Consider the following 22,801-nt stretch of genomic DNA (forward strand, 5'->3'; position numbering starts at 1 on the left):
CAGCAGCCGGGGGCTTGGCATGGTGATGCAGCATATGGCTGGAGTAGAACTGGCTCCGGTCTGACAGCGTAGACCTGGAGAGGCCGATCTGGCGCGTATGAGAGGCGCAGCACGGCGCAGAAGGCCAGCAGCCGGGGGCTTGGCATGGTGATGCAGCATATGGCTGGAGTAGAACTGGCTCCGGTCTGACAGCGTAGACCTGGAGAGTCCGACCTGGCGCGTATGAGAGGCACGGCACAGAAGGCCAGCAGCCGGGGGCTTGGCATGGTGATGCAGCATATGGCTGGAGTAGAACTAGCTCGGGTCCAACAGCGTAGACCGGGAGAGGCCGACATGGCGCGTATGAGAGGCGCAGAAGGCCAGCAGCCGGGGGCTTGGCATGGTGGGCCTGAGTCTCAGAGGAGAGCCGAGGCAGATTGACTCCCCCCTCGGCTGATAATAACAGCGTGAGGCAGGGGCCAGGTGAGGCCATCGTCGCTCACGGATGCAGCACGATATGGCTGGAATGTAACAGGCACGCATTTGCGCAGAGGGTCTGCAGGCACTTGAAGGCCTTGTATAGCCACGGATAAAAGTGGTAGACAGAATGATTCCACGGAAAGAGGTGGTACACGGTGAAGCAGAACACATCTTAGGCTGAGTTTCCACAGCCGGTACCATGTGTTAATCATCAAGGAGACGCGGGGCTGCTCTCTTTAGGTGACTGCTGAGCAAATGAAGGCCGGGCAATTACCAGAGTGGGAGAGAGACCAGCTGATGATCCCTAGTCTGGTTGATGTGTGAAAAGGAAAAAAAAAGTGCACTAACCTCACCCTGCTTCCCTGGAGGGGAGGCTCAGTATAGCTAGACCCTCGGCTTGCAATTGGGGGTTACAGCACCCGGCAGGGGTTAATGAAGCAGTGTGCAGGAGTTTGCTCATTCTTCCTCCTGCTCTCCGAAAAAAAAAAAAAAAAAAGGGTCGGCAGCCTTTCCAGTCTGACTGCTCTCGTTAGATGGCAGCAGCTAAGTAGCTGGGAGCCAGGCAAGTACCAGAATGGAATACCAGTCATAGATCCTGGTAAACAGCAGCATACTGGTAGCAGTCCAAGAGGCACACACAATTTCATGTGCTGAGAGCCTTATTGGGGACTTCAGCAGCGCATTGTCTCCGTGAAGATTGCCAGCTGCAGCTCGTTAATTGGCTCCTTCGGGGGAGGTCACTCTGACAATTGAGATGTACCATTCAGAGTGGGGGTTATCTGGAACTCTGAGAGGTGCCCCCTTGTGTGTAACTGTGGGCCTGGTCTCTTGTTTAGCACCTTCAAGCGGGGCCGTAAGTCTGTGTGTACCCCATGGGGCCTATGTATATCATATGGTATAATAGAGTCTGGATGTATCGTATTACGTCATAGCGGCTCTATGAATCGTACTGCATCATAGAATACTTCATGGTAATTCATAGTACTTCAGGGTACTGCATGGTGCTTCATAGTACGAAAGATATGCAGTGAGAGGTGGACACCACTGTATAAATTACCAAATATTACAGCCCGCTGCAAATATGCGCCAAAGATGAATAAAAAAAAAAGAAAAAAATAAGAGAAAAAGCGCAAATAGTGATGCACACGCAGCCAATGATATAATTCATGGTACGTCATATTTGCTTTGTGGTACTTCGTGATATGTTGCAGTACTTCATAGTACTTCTAGTTGCATCATAATGCATCATAGTGTGCCATAGCTCATCAGACTACTTCATGATAGGTCATAGGTGTGTCATAGTACCTTGTGGTACTTCTTGTTGCGCCATAGTACATCATAGTATGTCATAGCGCATAATATTGCTGCATGGTGTGCCAGGGTACTTCATAGTACTTCATCATATTTAGTATTGCATCATAGTACTTCAGATGGCATAATAGTACTGAATAGTGCTGCATTGTGCATCCTTTGTGGTTCATAATATATATTGCTTCATGGTACTTCATAGTACTGCCTCATACTTAGTATTGCTCCATAGTACTTCAGATTGCATCATAGTACTTCATAGTGCTTCATATTACTTCATGGTACTTTATAGTACCTTCACAGTACTTCATAGTGCTTCATGGTACTTCATAGTGCTTCATAGTGCTTCATAGTACTTCATGGTACTTCAGGGTACTTCATGGTGCTGCCTCATACTTAGTATTGCTCCATAGTACTTCAGATTGCATCATAGTACTTCATAGTGCTTCATATTACTTCATGGTACTTTATAGTACCTTCATGGTACTTCATAGTGCTTCATGGTACTTCATAGGGCTTCATAATGCTTATAAGTTATTAGTACTTCATGGTACTTAATGGTACTTCACAGTGCTTCAGAGTACTTCATGGTACCTCAAGGTACTCCACATTGCTTCAAAGTACTTCAGGGTACTTAGGGTGCTTCATGGTACTTCATAGTGCTTCATGGTACATCAAGGTACTCCACATTGCTTCAGAGTACTACTTGGTACTTCATGGTACTTCATAGTGCTTCATGGTACTTCATGGTACTTCATAGTGCTTCATGGTACTTCATAGTGCTTCATGGTACTTAATGGTGCTTCAGAGTACTTCATGGTACCTCATGGTACTTCATAGGACCTCATATCACTTAAGGATGCTTCATGGTATGATATGGTACCTTCATAGTATGAGGAGGAATACGGTCAAGAACTCTGATATCTACCGCAGAGAGAATCCTGCAGAGAGCCAAAACATACCTGTTGTTCCTATTGACCCGTTTTTATCAGGGTAATAACTTCAGAGCCTGTTCCTGGTGCTCTCCATGTCAGTGGAGTGGACAATTCCGGAGCACACCTCAGCCACCCTACCCGGCATCAAGAGGAATGGGTGCTCAGCCGGGGCATCTTCAAGATGATAGCGGCTATATGGGGCATGCCGGAGATAGATCTGTTCGCTACAATAGACAGGTCGAAAGGTTCGCTCCACTGTACAGGGCATGTACTCGACGCCCTTCTAAACCCTTGGACGGTTCACCAGACCCTCCGATGTTATGGTCGCCAGCTGTTACCAGGATGATGAGGTAATAAGGAGCGAGAGTCATCTTAATAGCCGGTGGGGCTAAAAAGCCGTGGGTTTCATGGCTGAGAGTCATGTCATGGGTTCTCCCTCTGGATCGGGACCTGCGCTCACAAAGACCCTGTTACACCCTCAGGTCAAAGGTCTACGCCTCACGGCATGTAAGTTGAGGGGCAGTTACTGAAGCTAAGCAGATGACTTATTTGGCACCCTCTTGGAGGAAAAACTTTAAACTTTCCATTCAGCAGACCTTTCCACGGAGGGTCTTTTTCCTTGCCATATTAGAGTTCCGGCAGGAGGGGCGTGAGTTCGGACTTGCAGGTAACACCCCAAAAATTCCGAGTTTCGGCTCTGGAGGCCAACTATAATTATAACGTGTGGGCAACAAAGGGGTAGCTCGATCTTTGCTTGCCAGCAAGCAAACCCGGTTCACATTCTTCAAGGACCGCCTTGGCGACCTTAGCTTAGTCCTAGATGCTTTCACACAGGGACCATTCGGGCCCATACACTTGACCTCAATAAAGTGCGTTTCATTGAAAGCCGCCATATTGGCAGCTCTAGTATCGGCAAGGAGGATGCATGATCTCCAGACCCTGTCAATAGATCCTCCATCCTGACAATATTTCAGGGCAGAATAGTGTCAAAGACGGACCGTCCTACCTCCCTAAATTCCATAGATCCAAAAAATCTACCTTCCCTCTTTTTTTATGATAGCCCGGCAACACCAGAGAAGGAAAGATAGCATGGCCTAGACGTAAAGGGGGCCATCTTAGTCTATATAGATAACTCTAGGCCCTGGAGGCAGAGCAGGGCTCTTTTCGTCTCTTTTTGTCTCTTTCCAGGGTAACAAGAAGTGTGGATCAGAAACGCATTGGCATATTCGGCAAAAAAAGGAGAAGGCCCGCCACAGGGCGTGAGGGCACATTCTGCAGGAGCCATATCTTCTTCCTGGGCCAAAAGGACGGAAGTCCTAATTGAGCTAATATTGGTCTGTTTCCCTAGAGGTGGGTAAGAGTAACTGTTGAGCAAAGTAGGTAAGGCCGCAACCTGGTCTTCTCCTTCTGCCTTTTATAATCACTACAGGCTACATTTGTCTTCTTCCGATGACTTGGCCTTTGGTAGATCTGTCCTTAACACGGTGGGCCCTCCCAGGTGATTATCTCTGAAAATCTCTCAGTGGGTGCTGTCGTGGCGAAGAGAAAAAAACCGGATTACTTACCGGTAATACTCTTTTGTAGAGCCACGACAGCACCCGCTCACTTCCCTCCCTTGATATATGTACATGTGGTTCACTCTGGGGGGGTGAAGGATAGAAGCTGTATATAAATATATGCTAGAATCGCTTACTGAGCAAATTGACTAAAGCATGTGTGGCGGTTCCTCTTGTTCTCTGTAATCCAACTGAGGGAGCGAGGGGGACCGCCCCTTTTATCTCTCTGTAGGTTTCCTGTTCCTGGGGGCGGATCCCCTCTCTCAGTGGGTGCTGTCGTGGCTCTACAAAAGAGTATTACCGGTAAGTAATCCGTTTTTTTTTCTTAAATCCGCCATACGGTTCTGGAATCATGTGCCTCCTTAGTGCAGATCTATAGTCCTTGCTCAGGGGGCGTGGCTCCCAGGATTTCCTGGGGGCGTGTTCTTAGTCTCCTCTTAGTTATTACCCTCTAAGCCACGCCCCCTTGTGAAGATCCTAAAAATTATCCCCAAATAAAAAAAAAATGCCCATATCTCTGGAACCGTAAGGCGGATTTAAAAAAAAAAAAAAAAAGAGAATACTCAGATGAGCAGCGGCAACACAATAAAAGCTAAAACTTGCCACTTTTGACCTGGTGACAGGCTCTCCTTAAAGTATACATTTTGTTGTAATAAAAAAAAAGTGTCTGTATACAAGATTCTACTTTGAAGCAAAAAAATAGTTACTAAGTCAAGAAATACAAGAACACTGGTTGGAAAATTGTCATAAAATCTTATATTATAAGTCTGTGTAGCGGACATAGCCATGCATATTATTACAGAGGTGATGTTCCCAATTGGATATTTCTCCAGACTGATGCTAGTCTCCGGTATCAGCGCTGATGTACGCTCCATTACCTGCTCTGCGCACTGTCCTGAGTATATACGCTGCTGGTCCTATAGCTTTACAAATGGTGAGAGCTTCTCCCCTCCAGCAGGTGGCAGCAGAAACTTCCTATATATGTCACATGATTATAGACCCCTAGCGGGGTGATGGGGCGTTATAATCCAGTATAGATTTTTGGCAAGAATATTTATTGGCCACAGGTGAGAAGTTAAGATAATGATGTGTATACTTTAATACTGGCATAGTAACTGTTCTGACAAGACTCCTATATCCTCAGTCAGACACTATCCTTTCCAGCCCATTTGCTATTTCACGTTGTATAAGGGTTAGAACATTAGAATAAAGGGTCTGTTTATTTATATATTTTTTTTAAGAGATTGGAAACACTGCCACTCTCATCTATGGCTTTGTTTAGGTTAGCTGCAATACCAGACACAGCCTTTGGACTAGAGTGGCGCTGTTTCCTATGGCAAATTATACCCTTTTTACTAATCTAATACAAAGCGGCCTGTCATACAGATATCCACTCCTGTAAAATGTGTTCTGTCGGGAGGCTGAGCAAATCGGGAAAGATGACAACTCCCACCGTCCTGCAGCGCTTTATGTTCAAAAGCCTGTGGTCAGCACCATGCCATACGCTTCATATAATTTATAGACAAGTTCTTTCTTTTCCTTCTCGGGTAGGAAGCTGGACATTGCTGCGTTAATGTTCTGAAATCAGAAAAAAAAGAGTGTGCGTTACATTGCCGGTCTCGTAAGAAGTACCAAAAATGGTCAGATTCAGACCTTGAGTCGCCCTCTACTGGCAACTTCTATCTTTACCCGGCTTTTCTTCCAGCCTGTGACAATTACTGATTGATAGAGGGGGACTAGGAATGTAACGGCGGTCCCCAGGTATAGCTGAAAGTGGGATTGGATTTTTTTTTTTTTTTTTTTTTAACAACATCACAGATGAGGCCAACAAAGGGGGAGGGCGATATTCTTAGGATCTCCCTTACCACTCGCTTAAATTCATCATCCGTAAACTCCATGTGTTTAGCTGCAATGTTATAATCCACATCCAACGTCGATCTGAAGATCAGCGGGTCGTCCGTGCTCAGGGAGTAGTTTGCTTTGTCTTTCATAAATCTACAGAAGAAAAGGGAGAAGCTGGTCACATGAGCAGCAGAAAAGGCTCATACGTCCACAAAATGGTACCTAATCCTGTAAAATACTCGTCTAACATGCTGTGGTGCGTAGTCTCTTTCTCCCGCCGGATGCTGTCTGGGTCATGTGCTCAGTAGTCAGGGCTTTGGTGGTATAATTTAGGGTTTGTATCGTTTTGTTATTTGGGCACTTTATGGCGATAGTATTATGGCACTCATACAGTATTGTTAGCTGGCAGTGTAAAATAAGACAAAAACCAGGCGCAAAGCCAATAATGAATTGGTGCCTACTATAGAATTTAGCACAATATGGTGGCGTTACGTGTTCTAGAACACACTTGTTCAGATATGCGCCACAGAACTGGGGACATTTAGGACACATTCACACATTCAGTGTTGGGTCAGTATTTTACCTCAGTATTGGGTCAGTATTTTACCTCAATATTGGTCAGTATTTTACCTCAGTATTGGGTCAGTTTTTTGCCTCAGTATTGGGTCAGTATTTTACCTCAGTATTGGGTCAGTATTTTACCTCAGTATTGGGTCAGTATTTTACCTCAGTATTGGGTCAGTATTTTACCTCAGTATTGGGTCAGTATTTTACCTCAGTATTGGTCAGTATTTTACCTCAGTATTGGGTCAGTATTTTACCTCAGTATTGGGTCAGTATTTTACCTCAGTATTGGTCAGTATTTTACCTCAGTATTGGGTCAGCATTTTACCTCAGTATCTGTAAACCAAAACCAGGAGTGCGTGATAAATAGAGAAGTGGTGACGTGTTTCTATTATACTTTTCCTCTGATTGTTCCTCTCCTGGTTTTGTCTTAAGGTACTGTCACACTTCGCGATGTACCAGCGATCCCGACCAGCGATATGACGCGGTCAGGATCGCTGGTACATCGCTAAGTTGTCGCTAGTGAGCTGCCACTCAGGCAGATCTCACTAGCGACATCGCTGGGGACGGGGATCGCTACTTACCTGTCACACCAGGCGATCCTGCGTCCTCCCGCCCGGCTCCACGCGTCGCTCGTCCTCACAGCAGGAAGCGCCACAGGAAGCTGACGACGAGAAACAGTCCTGAACGTTCTCGCACGATCAGCGATAATCAGCGGGCGAGCCGGTCGTAGGTAAGTATCACACATAGCGATATCGCTAGCAATATCGCTATAACGTCACAAGTTATAGCGATATTGCTAGCGATATCTCTTAGTGTGACATGCCCTTTACAGATACTGAGGTAAAATACTGATAGGGTGAACGTGGCCTTAGAGCTCTGACGAGATTATCACTGATTGTTGGACCTCACTTCATGTTGTCAAAAGCAAGAAAGATATTACATTTCATACTTGCTTCTGGCAACATGAAGTGAGGTCCAACATTCACAGATAATCTAGTCAGAGCTCATCCAAATGTCCCTAGTTCGGCGTCCTATAACTTCCACGAGAATGGTTGTTGTTCTTTGGGGACAATTTATTTTTTTTAATGAAATGTATGAATTTGGGGCAAAAAAATTAGTTTGGTTTTATTAGGACATATCTATATTTTGCTTTCTATACCCTCTGTGTCCAACAAGTTTCTTTATGTAACAGCGCCACTCCTGTACAAAGGCTGTGTTGGGAATTGCAGCTAACATCACAGCCATGGACATGGGTGGTGTTCATTATTGCTGGCTGCAGAATGAGTTACTTGAGAATTTGTTAGACACTGGACCATGAGAAGTTGCTCACTGTCTTTCTTTTTTCAACAGTGCTCAGTTAATTTATGATCTTAGACCACATCAGAGTAAAATGGGCTGGGACACAAAGAGCATGTAAAACCAAAACTGCAACATGTACAGTGGATGCAGAAACTATTCAGACCCCTTTAAATTTTTCACTCTTTGTTTCATTGCAGCCATTTGGTAAATTCAAAAAAGTTCATTTTTTTCTCATTAATGTACACTCTGCACCCCATCTTGACCGAAGAAAAACAGAAATGTAGAAACTTTTGCAAATTTCTTAAAGAAAATTAAATATCACATGATCATACTGTAAGTATTCAGACCATTTGCTCAGACACTCATATTTAAGTCACATGCTGTTCATTTCCTTGTGATCCTCCCTGAGATGATTCGACTGCTTCATTGGAGTCCAGCTGTGTTTAATTAAACTGATAGGACTTGATTTGTAAAGACACACACCTGTCTATATAAGACCTCACAGCTCACAGTGCATGTCAGACCAAATGAGAATCATGAGGTCAAAGGAACTGGCCAAGGAGCTCAGAGACAGAATTGTGGCAAGGCAAGATCTGGCCAAGGTTACAAAATAATTTCTGCAGTACTCAAAGAGCACAGTGGCCTCCATAATCCTTAAATGGAAGAAGTTTGGGACCACCAGAAGTCTTCCTAGACCTGGCCGTCCAGCCAAACTGAGCAATCGTGGGAGAAGAGCCTTGGTGAGGCTAGTTTCACACTAGCGTTTCACTGACCTGCGTCGGTCTGCGCACTGCCACCGCTAAGCTCCGGACCCGGACGCGCCTCCTCCCGGCTGCTCGGCCTTTGGGCGCATAACTCTTCATGCGACCTGCATTCCCTCTCTTTAGCATTGGGTACGCAGGCTGTGCGCAGGTATGCGTTTGTCGGTGCATGTGTCCTTTTGACGGTGCACCGAGCGCACCAAAATGCAACACGGTGCGTTTGGCGCACCATAAAAAGGATGCATGCTCCGGCAAACGCATACCTGCGCACAGCCTGCAAACCCAATGCTAAAGATGGGGTACGCAGGTCGCATGCAGCATCATGCGACCATAGGCAGAGTGACCGGAGGCGAAGCTTAGCAGCGGCCGTGCGCAGACCGCCGCAGGTCAGTGAAACGCTAGTGTGAAACTAGCCTAAGAAAGGTAAAGAAGAACCCCAAGATCACTGTGGCTGAGGGAGATGGGAGAAAGTTCCACAAAGTCAACTATCACTGCAGCCCTCCACCAGTCGGGCCTTTATGGCAGAGTGACCTGACGGAAACCACTCCTCATATGAAAGTCCGCAAAGAGTTTGCTAAAAAACACATGAAGGACTCCCAGACAATGAAAAATCAAATTTTCTGGTCTGATGAGACGAAGATAGAACTCTATGGTGATAATTCTAAGCGGTATGTGTGGAGAAAACCAGGCACTGCTCATCATCTGCCTAATACAATCCCAACAGTGAAACATGGTGGTGGCAGCATCATGCTATGAGGGCGTTTTCTAGCTGCAGGGACAGGACGACTGGTTACAATTGAAGGAAACATGAATGCGGCCAAGTACAGAGATATCCTGGATGACAACCTCTTCCAGAGTGCTCTGGACCTCAGACTTGGCCAAAGGTGCATCTTCCAACATGACAATGACCCTAAGCACACAGCTAAAATAACAAAGGAGTGGCTTCAGAACAACTCTGAGTATTCTTGACTGCCTAGCAAGTGCCCTGACCTAAACCCAATTGAGCATCTCTGGAGAGACCTGAAAATGACTGTCCACCAACGATCACCATCCAACCTGACGGAACTGGAGAGGATCTGCAAGGGAGAATGGCAGAGGATCCCCAAATCCAGGTGTGAAAAACTTGTTGCATCATTCCCAAGAAGACTCATGGCTGTACTAGATCAAAAGGCTGCTGTTATGAATGGGTCACCGAGGAGAAAAAAGCAAAACAAGCTAAGTCACAGAAAACCAGAGAGGTTGGTAACTATGCAGATTGCAGATCCCTGATCTTACCACACAACTAGCAGTAGCCGTGGAGCGTGCCTACGATGTTCCTAGACGCCTCGTCACGGCCGGAGGACTAAAGCCTAAAGCAAGAAAAGGGAAAACTAACTGCCCCAGAGCAGGCCCCAAAGGAATAGACAGCCCCCACACATGTATTGACGGTGAAACAAGATGAAGGCACAAACACAGGCAGGAAAATAGGCTGAGCAAATGATGGGACCCAAACTAACTAGACAGGAAAGGAAAGACACTGTCTGCAACCTGCAAAAAACCCTACAAAAATCATGTCCAACACTTCTGATAGCAAAATTAACCCTGAAGTCACTAGACTTCTCCCACTATATCAGCACTCTGAAATATTCTGAGACAGAGCAAAAAGAGACCGAACTAGTAAGGGACAAAAGGCCAATTGGCAAAATAGTGATAAATAAGAGTGGAAATTCAGCACAGCCCCCACCAGGGGCTGGCTGACCACACCAAAAAACTGAATAGACCAACAAAATCAAGTGTGAACATTAACAGAAAAACTTAGCTTTTGATGACTGGAACAGAGCTGAAAACCAAGAGCTGACAAGCCAGAAGGAATCACCAGCAACTGAATAGGGCGTCGGCTGTCTTAAATCCAATCTGAGACTCCTGAGATCCAATCGTCATCCTCATTCTCAGGTGGCAGGTCTCCACCGATCAAATCAGCCTCTCTACCTCCTGTTACCACCAGAGGGAGTCTGGAAGGAGAACTCACAACTGGTGAACCAGAGAATGAACTCACAACAGGGTGCTTCTCATTACTGAGCAAAGGGTCTGAATACTTATGACTGTGATAGTTCAGTTTTTCTATTTTAATAAATTTGCAAAAATTTCTACATTTGTTTTTTTCAGTCAAGATGGGGTGTCCAGTGTACATTAATGAGTAAAAAAAATGAACTTTTTTGAATTTACCAAATGGCTGCAATGAAACAGAGTGAAGAATTTAAAGGGGTCTGAATATTTTCCGTACACACTGTATAATGGAACCCAATTTCATCACAAATTTTTTAACTTAAATACATGCATTTAAGTTAAAAGAGAACCCCTTTAAAATGCCAATGTTGTATTGAACCCCAATAGTCTACGCTCATAACACAGTGCTGTTGCCCACCTTGCCTTGTAAAGTTGTAACCATAGCAGATTGTCACAGTGATGTGGGGTCCATGCTGACGTTTCTTAGGCATGTAGCAGGATTGCACTGTACACACAATTCTACAGACCACGCGTGCGGACAAGCAGCGGATGGAGATTGCAAATACTGGTTCTGCAGTTGACACTTCTGACAGCCTGCTATATAGCGCAGCCATCTGTGGCCACGTGGGGCTGCCACTATCTGTGCCTATAGACCAGCAGATGTGGCATCAGACGACATGAGTACGGCCATATTGTGGGAAACATTTTGGTAGTCTCTGACCATGAGCCTATATGACTTACTGTTTCACAGGATGTTTGGTAAAGTCCGGATCACAGGCGCCGGTGAGGTAACTGGACCATGGACAAGTCTATAAAGTAGAAACACAATGTAAATGGATGTTCCAAGGAGCTTCTGGAGAGAGACAAGTGGAGAGGATCACAGGGCAAAATAATATTACTGCACCATTGTAATGCTATCATTGCACAAGGTATGACTACTGTATGGTATGCTGTACTATCTTAATTATATGTAGCTCAAAAAATAAAGGGAACACTTAATCACCACAATGTAACTCCAAGTCAATCACACTTCTGTGAAATCATCCTGTCCAGTTATGAAGCAACACCGATTGTGAATCAATTTCTCCTGCTATTGTGCGAATGGAACAGACAACAGGTAGAAATGATAGACAATTAGCAAGACAACCCCTATAAAGGAGGGGTTCTGCAGAGGTGACTACAGACCATTTCTCTGTTCTCATCCTTTTTGGCTGTTGTTTTGGTCACCTACATTTTATCATTGCTCTTACCCCTATAAGTACATTAGCATGAGTTGGTGTCTACACACAAGTTTCTCATGTAGTGCAGCTCCTCCAGGATGGCACATCAATGCAAGCTGTGGCAAGAACGGTAGCTGTGTTTCTCAGCACAGTGTCTAGAGCATGGGGCAGATACCAGGAGACAGGGAGGGGGTCGAAGGAGCAGGACCACTACCTCATCCTTTGTGCAATGAGGAACAGAAGGAGCGCTGCCATAACCCTACAAAATGATCCTCAGCAGACCACTAACACCCGTGTCTCTGCTCAAACTGTCAGAAACAGACTCCAAGTGGGTGTTGTGCTTACAGCCCAACACCATGCAGGGCATTTGGCATTTGCCAGAGAACACCAAGATTGGCAGATTCGACAGTGACGCGAGAGCCGGTTCACATTGAGATGTGACAGTCTGCAGACGACGTGGAAAACGTTCTGCTACCTATAACATCCTCCAGCATGGTCGGTTTGGTTGTGGGTCAGTAATGGTGTGGAGAGGCATTTCTTTGGAGGGCCGCACAGCCCTCCATGTGCTAGCCAGAGGTACCCTGACTGCTATTAGGTACCAGCATGAGATCCTCAGACCCATTGTGAGACCATATGCAGATGCAGTGGGCCCTGGGTTCCTTCTGAAGCATGACAATGCTAGGTCTTGTATAGCTGAAGTGTGTCAGCAGTTCCTGCATGATGAAGGCATTGATGCTATGGACTGGTCTGCCCATTCCTCAGACCTGAATCCAATCAAGCACATCTGGGACATCATGTCTCGTTCCATCGAGACACCACAGACTGTCCGTGAGTTGACTGCTGCTTTAATCCAGGTCTGGGGGTAGATCCCTGAGGAGAACAGGAGCATGGAGCATGCTGAGATCATACAGACACGTGGAGGCAACACACACTACTGAGCATCATTTCCTTGTCTTGAGGCATTTGTGATGAAGTTGGATAAGTCTGTAATTTTATTTTGAATATCACTCCAAATCCAGACCTCCATGGGATATTAATTTTGATTTACATTGATAATTTTTATGAGTTATTGTTCTCAACACTTTCCACTAAATAATGAAACCGCTTTAAATTTTTCACTGTTTCATTGCAGTCATTTGGTAAATTCAAAAAAGTTCATTTTTTTTCTCATTAATGTATCCTCTGCAACTCATCTTGACTGAAAAAAAAAAAAACAGAAATGTAGAATTTTTTTCAAATTTATTAAAAAAAGAAAAACTGAAATATCACATGGTCATAAGTATTCAGACCCTTTGTTCAGTATTGAGTAGAAGCACCCTTTTGAGCTAGTACAGTCATGAGTCTTCTTGGGAATGATTCCGCAAGTTTTTCACACCTGGATTTGGGAATTCTCTGCCATTCTTCCTTGCAGATCCTCTCTAGTTCTGTCAGGTTGGATGGTGAATGTTGGTGGACAGCCATTTTCAGGTCTCTCCAGAGATGCTCAATTGGGTTTAGGTCAGGGCTCTGGCTGGGCCAGTCAAGAATGGTCACAGAGTTGTGCTGAAGCCACTCCTTTGTCATTTTAGCTGTGTGCTTAGGGTGGTCTTGTTGGAAGGTGAACCTTCGGCCAAGTCTGAGATCCAGAGCACTCTGGAAGAAGTTTTCATCCAGGATATCTCTGTACTTGGCCGCATTCATGTTTCCTTCAATTTTAACCAGTCGTCCTGTCCCTGCAACTGAAAAAAAAACCCCAGAGCATGATGCTGCCACCACCATGTTTCACTGTTTGGATTGTATTGGGCAGGGGATAAGCAATGCCTGTTTTTCTCCAAACATACCCCTTACAAATATCACCAAAAAGGTCTATCTTCGTCTCATCAGACCAGAGAATCTTATTTCTCATAGTCTGGGAGTCCTTCATGTGTTTTTTAGCAAACTCTATGCGGGCTTTCATATATCTGGCACTGAGAAGAGGCTTTTGTCGGGCCACTCTACCATGAAGGCCCAACTGGTGGAGGGCTGCAGTGATAGTTGACTATGTGGAACTTTCTCCCATCTCCCTACTGCATCTGTGGAGCTCAGCCACAGTGATCTTGGTGTTCTTCTTTACCTCTCTCACAAAGGCTCTTCTCCCACGATTGCTCAGTTTAGCTGGACGGCCAGGTCTAGGAAGACTTCTGGTGGTTCCAAACGTCTTCCTTTTAAGGATTATGGAGGCCACTGTGCTCTTAGGAACCTTGAGTACTGCGGAAATTCTTTTGTAACCTTGGCCAGATCTGTGCGCTGCCACAATTCTGTCTCTGAGCTCCTTGGCCAGTTCCTTTGACCTCATGATTCTCATTTGGTCTGACATGCACTGTGAGGTCTTATATAATCAGGTGTGTGCCTTTACAAATCAAGTCCTATCACTTTAATTACACACAGCTGGACTCCAATGAAGGAGTAGAACCATCTCAAGGAGGATCACAAGGAAATTGACAACATGTGACTTAAATATGAGTGTCTGAGCAAAGGGTCTGAATACTTATGACCATGTGATATTTCAGTTTTTCTTTTTGAATAAATTTGCAAAAATTTCTACATTTCTGGTTCTTTTTCCAGTCAAGATGGGGTGCACAGTGTACATTAATGAGAAAAAAAATGAACTTTTTTGAATTTACCAAATGGCTGCAATGAAACAAAGAGTGGAAAATTTAAAGGGGTCTGAATACTTTCCGTACCCACTGTATATTATTATTATCAGTATATATTACATATAGATAGAGAAAGAGAAATAGCAATGTCACTACACATCTCCTAATGATGTGTCTGAAAGTACAACCTAAGTGTTACAAAGAGATAAGCAGTGTTTGTGGTATGGCACTGCTTATCTCTTCTGTCAATTGACATGAGGCTCTTTAGCAATGTCAGTGTTTATTATAGGGACCCCATCCTTTCCAAATTGACCTGCAGCAACTGAGCTGCATATTTTGAGGTTCTGCAGCAGCTGGGGCCCAAACAAGTATAATACACTATCCAGTTGCAAAAGATTCTTATAGAAGGAGTGAGCACTACTTATCAGTGATAGGCAGAGGAGAAGGAACTTCTGTGACAAACTGCTCCTGCAGGAAGAGATGAGCAGCGCCTAATAATGTTGCTTATGTCTGATCGGTCAATGAAATTCTACTATTATGTACTTGTGATATTTAGTGCAGTCCAAACCTCAAAATGCATCTTCTTATTCAGGAGCTCCTTGTATAAGTGTGGATCTTCTATGGTGTGGTATCCATGGCCAATCCTTTCTGCTTTGAGCACCTCCACAGCCTGGAATACAGTGTATCACAGTGACCTCACAGGATGAGCAGCTCCAATGTGTCCCATCCAACCACACACTGTCCTGGGGGCACACTTTCCTTCAATTTCTTACCTCCTTGACAACACTTGGGGGCCCGACTTCTCCTGCATGGACTGTCCTGTGAATTCCGCATCTTACAGCTTCCTGCAGCCGAGGAAAAGAGAAGGGGACATTTTCCAACACAAATACTAAATAAAATATATATATATATATATATATATATATATATATATATATATATATATATACAGTGGGGCAAAAAAGTATTTAGTCAGTCAGCAATAGTGCAAGTTCCACCACTTAAAAAGATGAGAGGCGTCTGTAATTTACATCATAGGTAGACCTCAACTATGGGAGACAAACTGAGAAAAAAGAATCCAGAAAATCACATTGTCTGTTTTTTTTTTCATTTTATTTGCATATTATGGTGGAAAATAAGTATTTGGTCAGAAACAAAATTTCATCTCAATACTTTGTGATATATCCTTTGTTGGCAATGACAGAGGTCAAACGTTTTCTGTAAGTCTTCACAAGGTTGCCACACACTGTTGTTGGTATGTTGGCCCATTCCTCCATGCAGATCTCCTCTAGAGCAGTGATGTTTTTGGCTTTTCGCTTGGCAACACGGACTTTCAACTCCCTCCAAAGGTTTTCTATAGGGTTGAGATCTGGAGACTGGCTAGGCCACTCCAGGACCTTGAAATGCTTCTTACGAAGCCACTCCTTCGTTGCCCTGGCGGTGTGCTTTGGATCATTGTCATGTTGAAAGACCCAGCCACGTTTCATCTTCAATGCCCTTGCTGATGGAAGGAGGTTTGCACTCAAAATCTCACGATACATGGCCCCATTCATTCTTTCATGTACCCGGATCAGTCGTCCTGGCCCCTTTGCAGAGAAACAGCCCCAAAGCATGATGTTTCCACCACCATGCTTTACAGTAGGTATGGTGTTTGATGGATGCAACTCAGTATTCTTTTTCCTCCAAACACGACAAGTTGTGTTTCTACCAAACAGTTCCAGTTTGGTTTCATCAGACCATAGGACATTCTCCCAAAACTCCTCTGGATCATCCAAATGCTCTCTAGCAAACTTCAGACGGGCCCGGACATGTACAGGCTTAAGCAGTGGGACACGTCTGGCACTGCAGGATCTGAGTCCATGGTGGCGTAGTGTGTTACTTATGGTAGGCCTTGTTACATTGGTCCCAGCTCTCTGCAGTTCATTCACTAGGTCCCCCCGCGTGGTTCTGGGATTTTTGCTCACCGTTCTTGTGATCATTCTGACCCCACGGGGTGGGATTTTGCGTGGAGCACCAGATCGAGGGAGATTATCAGTGGTCTTGTATGTCTTCCATTTTCTAATTATTGCTCCCACAGTTGATTTCTTCACTTCAAGCTGGTTGGCTATTGCAGATTCAGTCTTCCCAGCCTGGTGCAGGGCTACAATTTTGTTTCTGGTGTCCTTTGACAGCTCTTTGGTCTTCACCATAGTGGAGTTTGGAGTCAGACTGTTTGAGGGTGTGCACAGGTGTCTTTTTATACTGATAACAAGTTTAAACAGGTGCCATTACTACAGGTAATGAGTGGAGGAAAGAGGAGACTCTTAAAGAAGAAGTTACAGGTCTGTGAGAGCCAGAAATCTTGATTGCTTGTTTCTGACCAAATACTTATTTTCCACCATAATATGCAAATAAAATGAAAGAAAAACAGACAATGTGATTTTCTGGATTTTTTTTTCTCAGTTTGTCTCCCATAGTTGAGGTCTACCTATGATGTAAATTACAGACGCCTCTCATCTTTTTAAGTGGTGGAACTTGCACTATTGCTGACTGACTAAATACTTTTTTGCCCCATTGTATGTGTATATATATATATATATATATATATATATACACACACACACACACACACACACACACAGTTCCGTGAAAAGGTGTTTGCCCCATGCTGATTTCCTATTCTTTTGCATGTTTGTCACACTTAAATATTTCAGATCACCAAGCAAAATTTAAATAACAAAGATAAGACTAGTAAATGCAGATTTTAAATGAAGGTATTTATTATAAAGGGCCCAGTGTGAAAAAATGATTGCCCACTCAAAACATCTATTAACTGTGGTTTATCATATATTTGGAAAGTGGAGTTCAAATTTCAGGCCACACCCAGGCCTGATTACTGCCATAACTGTTCTCAAGAAAGAAATCACTTAAATAGGAATGGCATGACAAAGTGAAGTAGACCAGAAGATCCTCAAAAGACATCATGTTGAGATCCCAAAAAAATTCTAGAACTAAAGAGAAACAAAGAAATTGAAATCTATCAGTCTGGCAAAGGTTATAAAGCCATTCTCAAGCTTTAGCACTCCAGCAAACCACAGTGAGAGCCGTTATACACAAATGGCAAAAACATGGACATTTTCACACAACTGTATGTGACCCATAAATCCAGGTTATTTCCTTGTATTTGGGCACAATATGGTGATTTCTGCACTCGGCCTATCACAACCTTTGAACCACTTACAATTCGCTATGTATTATATCGTCATTATATCATCAGTTCTTTACTCCAACTGTAAAATACCTGGACTTATCTGCAGTGAACGAGGAATTTACTGCCATAAAATACTGGAATTTGTGCAGTCCACAGATATACAGTCTTGAGATGTTGATGACTGCTACAATGTTTGGCACCACGGCACGGTTATAACGTCTCAGTACAGTAATGACTTCCAAGGAAAATAGGTTCTGCTTATTATCAGAAACAGAGCCACCTCTTGTACAAAGGCTGTGTCTGCTACTGCTGCTCAGCCACATTGCAGGGAATCTTGCAGTGCCAGACACAATCCAAATACTCAAAATAACAACCTCCTAAGTGCACTGAAATTTGTAATTGCCGACTAATAACGTCCCAGATGTGATCAAAGGGAAACAAGTCCAGAGATACTGCAGGCCATGGTGGCACATTTGGGCCACACAGGCTGCTCACAGTAGCAAGGACCACATGTTAAGGAGTGTATATATTATCATTTACACTTCCTAAATTTTAATTATACTAGATGGAGACCCGATGCTATAGCATCGGGAGGGCAGTAATGTCACAATGGGGGCAGGCTTTGCAGCATTGAGAATCTCTCCCCCCTATCAGTATTGTCTTTTGCTTCCTCCCCTGCCCAGGAGATGTGGTATGCTCAGTACTTGGTCAGACACAGACAATTTTTAAAATGAACTTTCGTTTGTGGGAAATCCCCTTTAATGTGACCGGCTTCCAGGCCGGATTGGTAATATAACCAACCGGGCATTTTCCCGCTGGGCCGCTGTCATGTGGGCCGCGGGCGGCAGCGCCCGATCATCTGGCCGCTTGCCAGCTGATGTGGCCACTGGCCTGGCTGTTGCTCCTGCCGCCGGCCCTCTGCGGGCACGGTGGTTATAGTTTCCAACCCTCCAGCACTGCAGGGAGATAAGCCGCCACGCCCCCTCCCACGCACCCCATCCTCGCCATAGCATGAGACCTCCCCCCCGCCACGCAGCCACTCACAGCGTCGCTTGCCTGCTCTTCTCTGTTCACAGGACCTGTGATGAGGTCACAGGAGGGGAGGAGTCAGGGTCACATGATCAGGAGCCTTTGTCCAGACCCCTGATCATGTCACCCCTGACTCCGCCCCTCCTGTGACCTTATCACAGGTCCTGTGCGCTCAGCCTTGCCTCTTGGTATCTGCAAGACTCTGCTGTTGTCATGGTGCTGGATGAGGTAAGTATGTGTGGGGTCAGGAGGGGTTTACAGGGTGGCTGTAGCAGTGCTGTGTGTACGAGGTGTACGGAGCGGAGCCGTGTGTGTATGAGGTGTATGGAGCGGAGCCATGTGTGTACGAGGTGTACGGAGCGGAGCCGTGTGTGCCCGAGATGTACGGAGCGGAGCCGTGTGCGTACGAGGTGTACGGAACAGAGCCGCGTGTACGAGGTGTACGGAGCGGAGCCGTGTGTGTATGAGGTGTACGGAACAGAGCAGCGTGTACGGAACAGAGCCGCGTGTGTACGAGGTGTACGGAGAGGAGCCATGTGTGTACGAGGTGTACGGAACAGAGCCGCGTGTACGAGGTGTACGGAGCGCAGCCATGTGTGTACGGAGCGGAGCCACGTGTGTATGGGGTATACGGAGCGGAGCCGTGTGTGTACGGGATGTACGGAGCGGAGCCAAGTGTGTACGAAGCATACAAAGCGGGCTTTTCCCACGGACACAAGTACACGGCGGAGCCCCGAGGAGCATTTTAAAACACACACATAACGTTCCACCTGAAGTGATGTGCTGGAAGCTGACCGGAAATGAGATCATTTCTTGAGGAGATTGTGACAGAACCAGGAATGCTTCAGCTCCATCACCGTGTCCTCCTCCGACAGCAAGATCACCTTGGAATCGGGGATGCCGGCCATGTGAGCGGATCATGATATGTCCTGCACCGGGAGGCTCAGGTGGGCACTACAATGGGAGCTGGGCTGCTATAGTATCTTTATAGAATCTTTCTTTATTTCTTGCTCTGTTCTGTCTTTCCCTCATTTTCTTTCTTTCTCTCTCTCTATTCTCTCTCTAATCATTCTTTTTTTCTTTCTCTCTCTGTTCTTTCCTCTCTTTCTCTGTCTCTCTCTGTTCTTTCCTTCCCCTCTTTCTCTCTCTGTTCTTTCTCTCTCTTTTCTCTCTCTTCCTTAGTGCCAGTCAGTGTGCCCATAATGCCAGCCACTGTGCCCTCAGTACCAGTCAGTGTGATCAGCCGTGTTAAATGGGTGCGATTAGGGTGGACATGGGTGTGACTTGTTGCAAAATGGGTGTGTCCGGGCGTGGCCTAAAATTTGCATCGGCGCGCGCAGTCTTTGTCCCTCTTTCCCTTCTTCAAAAGTTGGATGGTATGATAGGGGCAGCTATGACAAGGGGGTATGGTTGCCCAATGGATAGCAGTTCTGCCAGGAATTCTGTCACCGTGCGTCCAAAAGGGGACAGAGCTTTGGGAGGGGTACTGTACCTAAAAGCAATGAATAGGACTGAGCTGAAATCCTGGGCACAGCTGTGACTACATGTTATATAGTCGTGTTAATCTCCTTTCACTTCTTGTAACCTACAAGTGTACAAAAATATTATATAGTCACCATGTGACTAGTGGGCCTGTGTAACTTCAAATGCCAGGGCTGAATTTTAGTCCCAGTAAGGCCCTGCCGGCTTCCTCAGCAGTAGACACGTCACGCATCTGCCGCCGGGATCAGCCGAATGATTCACTGCGCCTGCGCAGAATTTGCGCAGGCGCAGTAAATCAGACAGCTGCTATTTTGTGCAGACAGATAGCGACGGTCACATTAAAACTGCACATGCGCTCCTCCTGTACAAAGATGGCGGCGGTCAGTGAATCATTCGGCTGATCCTGGCAGCGAAGTGTTCACGACAGTGTTCCGCTGGTGGTACCGCGCAAGAGGCTGCGTACGGCGTATATAGTGTTTGTGGTGCGTACGGCGTATAGTGTGTGTGTGTGTGTGTGTGTGTAGTGCGTACGGCGTATAGTGTGTGTGTGTGTGGGGGGGTGCGTATGACGTATACAGTGTGTGTGTGTGGCGCATACAGAATGCGTGTGGTGGTGCGTATGGTGTATACAGAGTGTTTGGTGCATACGGCTTATACAGTGTGTGTTTGTGGTCAGTACGGCGTATACAATGTGTGTGGTGCATACGGTGTATACAGTGTGTGTGTGGTGCATACTGCGTAAACAGTGTGTGTGGTGGTGCATATGGCTTATACAGTGTGTGGTGCTTATGGCGTATACAGTGTGTGTGGCGCGTATGGCGTATATAGAGTGTGTGGTGCATACGGCTTATACAGTGTGTGGTGAGTATGGCGTATACAGTGTGTGTGGTGCGTACGGCGTATACAGTGTGTGTGGTGAGTACGGCGTATACAGTGTGTGTATGATGCGTACGGTGTATACAATGGGTGTGTGGCGAGTACGGCATATACAGTGTGTGTGTGTATGGTGTGTACAGCATATACAGTGTGTGGTGCGTACGGTGTATACAGTGTGTGTGTGTGTGTGTGTGTGTGTGTGTGTGTATGGTGCGTATACAGTGTGTGTGTGGTGCGTACGGCGTATGCAGTGTGTGTGTATGGTGCGTATGGCGTATGCAGTGTGTGTATGTGGTAAGTATGGCATATACAGTGTGTGTGTGTGGTGCGTCCGGCGTATACAGTGTGTGTGGTGCGTACGACGTATATAGTGTGTGTGTGTGGTGGTGCGTATGGCGTATACAGAGTGTGTGTGTGTGTGTGTGTGGTGCGTACGGCGTATGCATAGTGTGTGTGTGTGTGTGTGTGTGTGTGTGTGGTGCATACGGCGTATACAGATTGTGTGTGGCGTGTGTGGTGCGTACGGCATATACAGTGTGTGGTGAGTACGGCGTATACAGTGTGTATGATGCGTACAGTGTATACAGTGGGTGTGTGTCGAGTACGGCATATACAGTGTGTGTGTATGGTGTGTACAGCGTATACAGTGGGTGTGGTGCGTACAGCGTATACAGTGTGTGTGTGTATGGTGCGTATACAGTGTGTGTGGTGCGTACGGCGTATGCAGTGTGTGTGTGTATGGTGCGTATGGAGTATACAGTGTGTATGTGGTAAGTATGGCATATACAGTGTGTGTGGTGCGTACGGCATATACAGTGTGTGTGTGTGTGTTTGTGGTGCGTACGGCGTATATAGTGTGTGTGTGTGTGTGGTGGTGCGTATGGCGTATACAGAGTGTGTGTGTGTGGTGCGTACGGCATATACAGTGTGTGTGGTGCGTATGGCGTATACAGTGTGTGTGTGTGTGTGGTGCGACGGTGTTCCACGGGTGGTACAGCGCAAGAGGCTGGTACCAGCAGCGGTTTCCATATTGAGGCACCCATAACTTGGGTGTCCCAATATGGCGGTCGGTGAACTTCCGCCGCTTGGAATTCCTGGATCCTGACACATCTGGGCGGAATAGGATGTGAAGACATTACAAGGTAAGTATATCTTAGATAAATCTTTATTATGAAACAATCATAAAAACCTAGGTAAGACAAATAATATTTAAAAATGCGGCCAATTGCATCAGAATCTGTTTCCCCGACCAAAATCTGGCACTGGGATACAACCCATATGGCAATATACATACACACACAAACACACATTACATACAGGGTCAGACATACAACCGGTGCGGCTGCATCGGGGCCTTGCAGGGTGGCTAATAAGGCAATCTGGCTTGTTTCTCTGAGCCATGGCCAGATTGCTCTAATGTGCGGCAGGCAGGGAGCGATCCCTGCAGCTCCGCTGCCTTCAGGACGAAATGGCAGCAGAGCTACAGGAATCAGGCGCGCCCATGTCAGAGAGAAGGTTGCCAGCAATGACAATGCTGCGGAGGAAGAGATGGAAAGGTCAGTGGTGGTGGTGTTTGTTTTTTAACAATACACTGGGTAGAGGTCCAGGACAATGATAGGTGGGGGTTAGATGACAATGATGGTGGTGGGGGAGAGGACAATGATGCGTCTGTTGGG

General features: G+C 45.8%; 1 protein-coding gene across 3 annotated transcripts in view; it reads right to left on the reverse strand.

Moving 5' to 3' along the window:
- Window positions 1–4,991: 4,991 nt before the first annotated feature.
- ADA (adenosine deaminase) overlaps window positions 4,992–22,801 on the reverse strand; it is a 93,666-nt gene continuing 75,856 nt past the window's right edge. For all 3 annotated transcript variants that reach the window (XM_073582430.1, XM_073582432.1, XM_073582431.1), the window contains exons 7-11: window positions 15,322–15,393; window positions 15,117–15,218; window positions 11,455–11,522; window positions 6,124–6,253; window positions 4,992–5,836 (exon numbers count right to left, since the gene is read on the reverse strand). In XM_073582430.1, coding sequence (XP_073438531.1) covers window positions 5,732–5,836; window positions 6,124–6,253; window positions 11,455–11,522; window positions 15,117–15,218; window positions 15,322–15,393 — 477 coding nt within the window. In that variant the 3' untranslated portion in view covers window positions 4,992–5,731. The remainder of the gene's footprint in view (window positions 5,837–6,123; window positions 6,254–11,454; window positions 11,523–15,116; window positions 15,219–15,321; window positions 15,394–22,801) is intronic.

This window comes from Dendrobates tinctorius, unplaced genomic scaffold, assembly GCF_039654945.1.
Source record: "Dendrobates tinctorius isolate UK_male_01 unplaced genomic scaffold, ASM3965494v1 ptg000071l, whole genome shotgun sequence".
Taxonomy (NCBI): domain Eukaryota; kingdom Metazoa; phylum Chordata; class Amphibia; order Anura; family Dendrobatidae; genus Dendrobates; species Dendrobates tinctorius.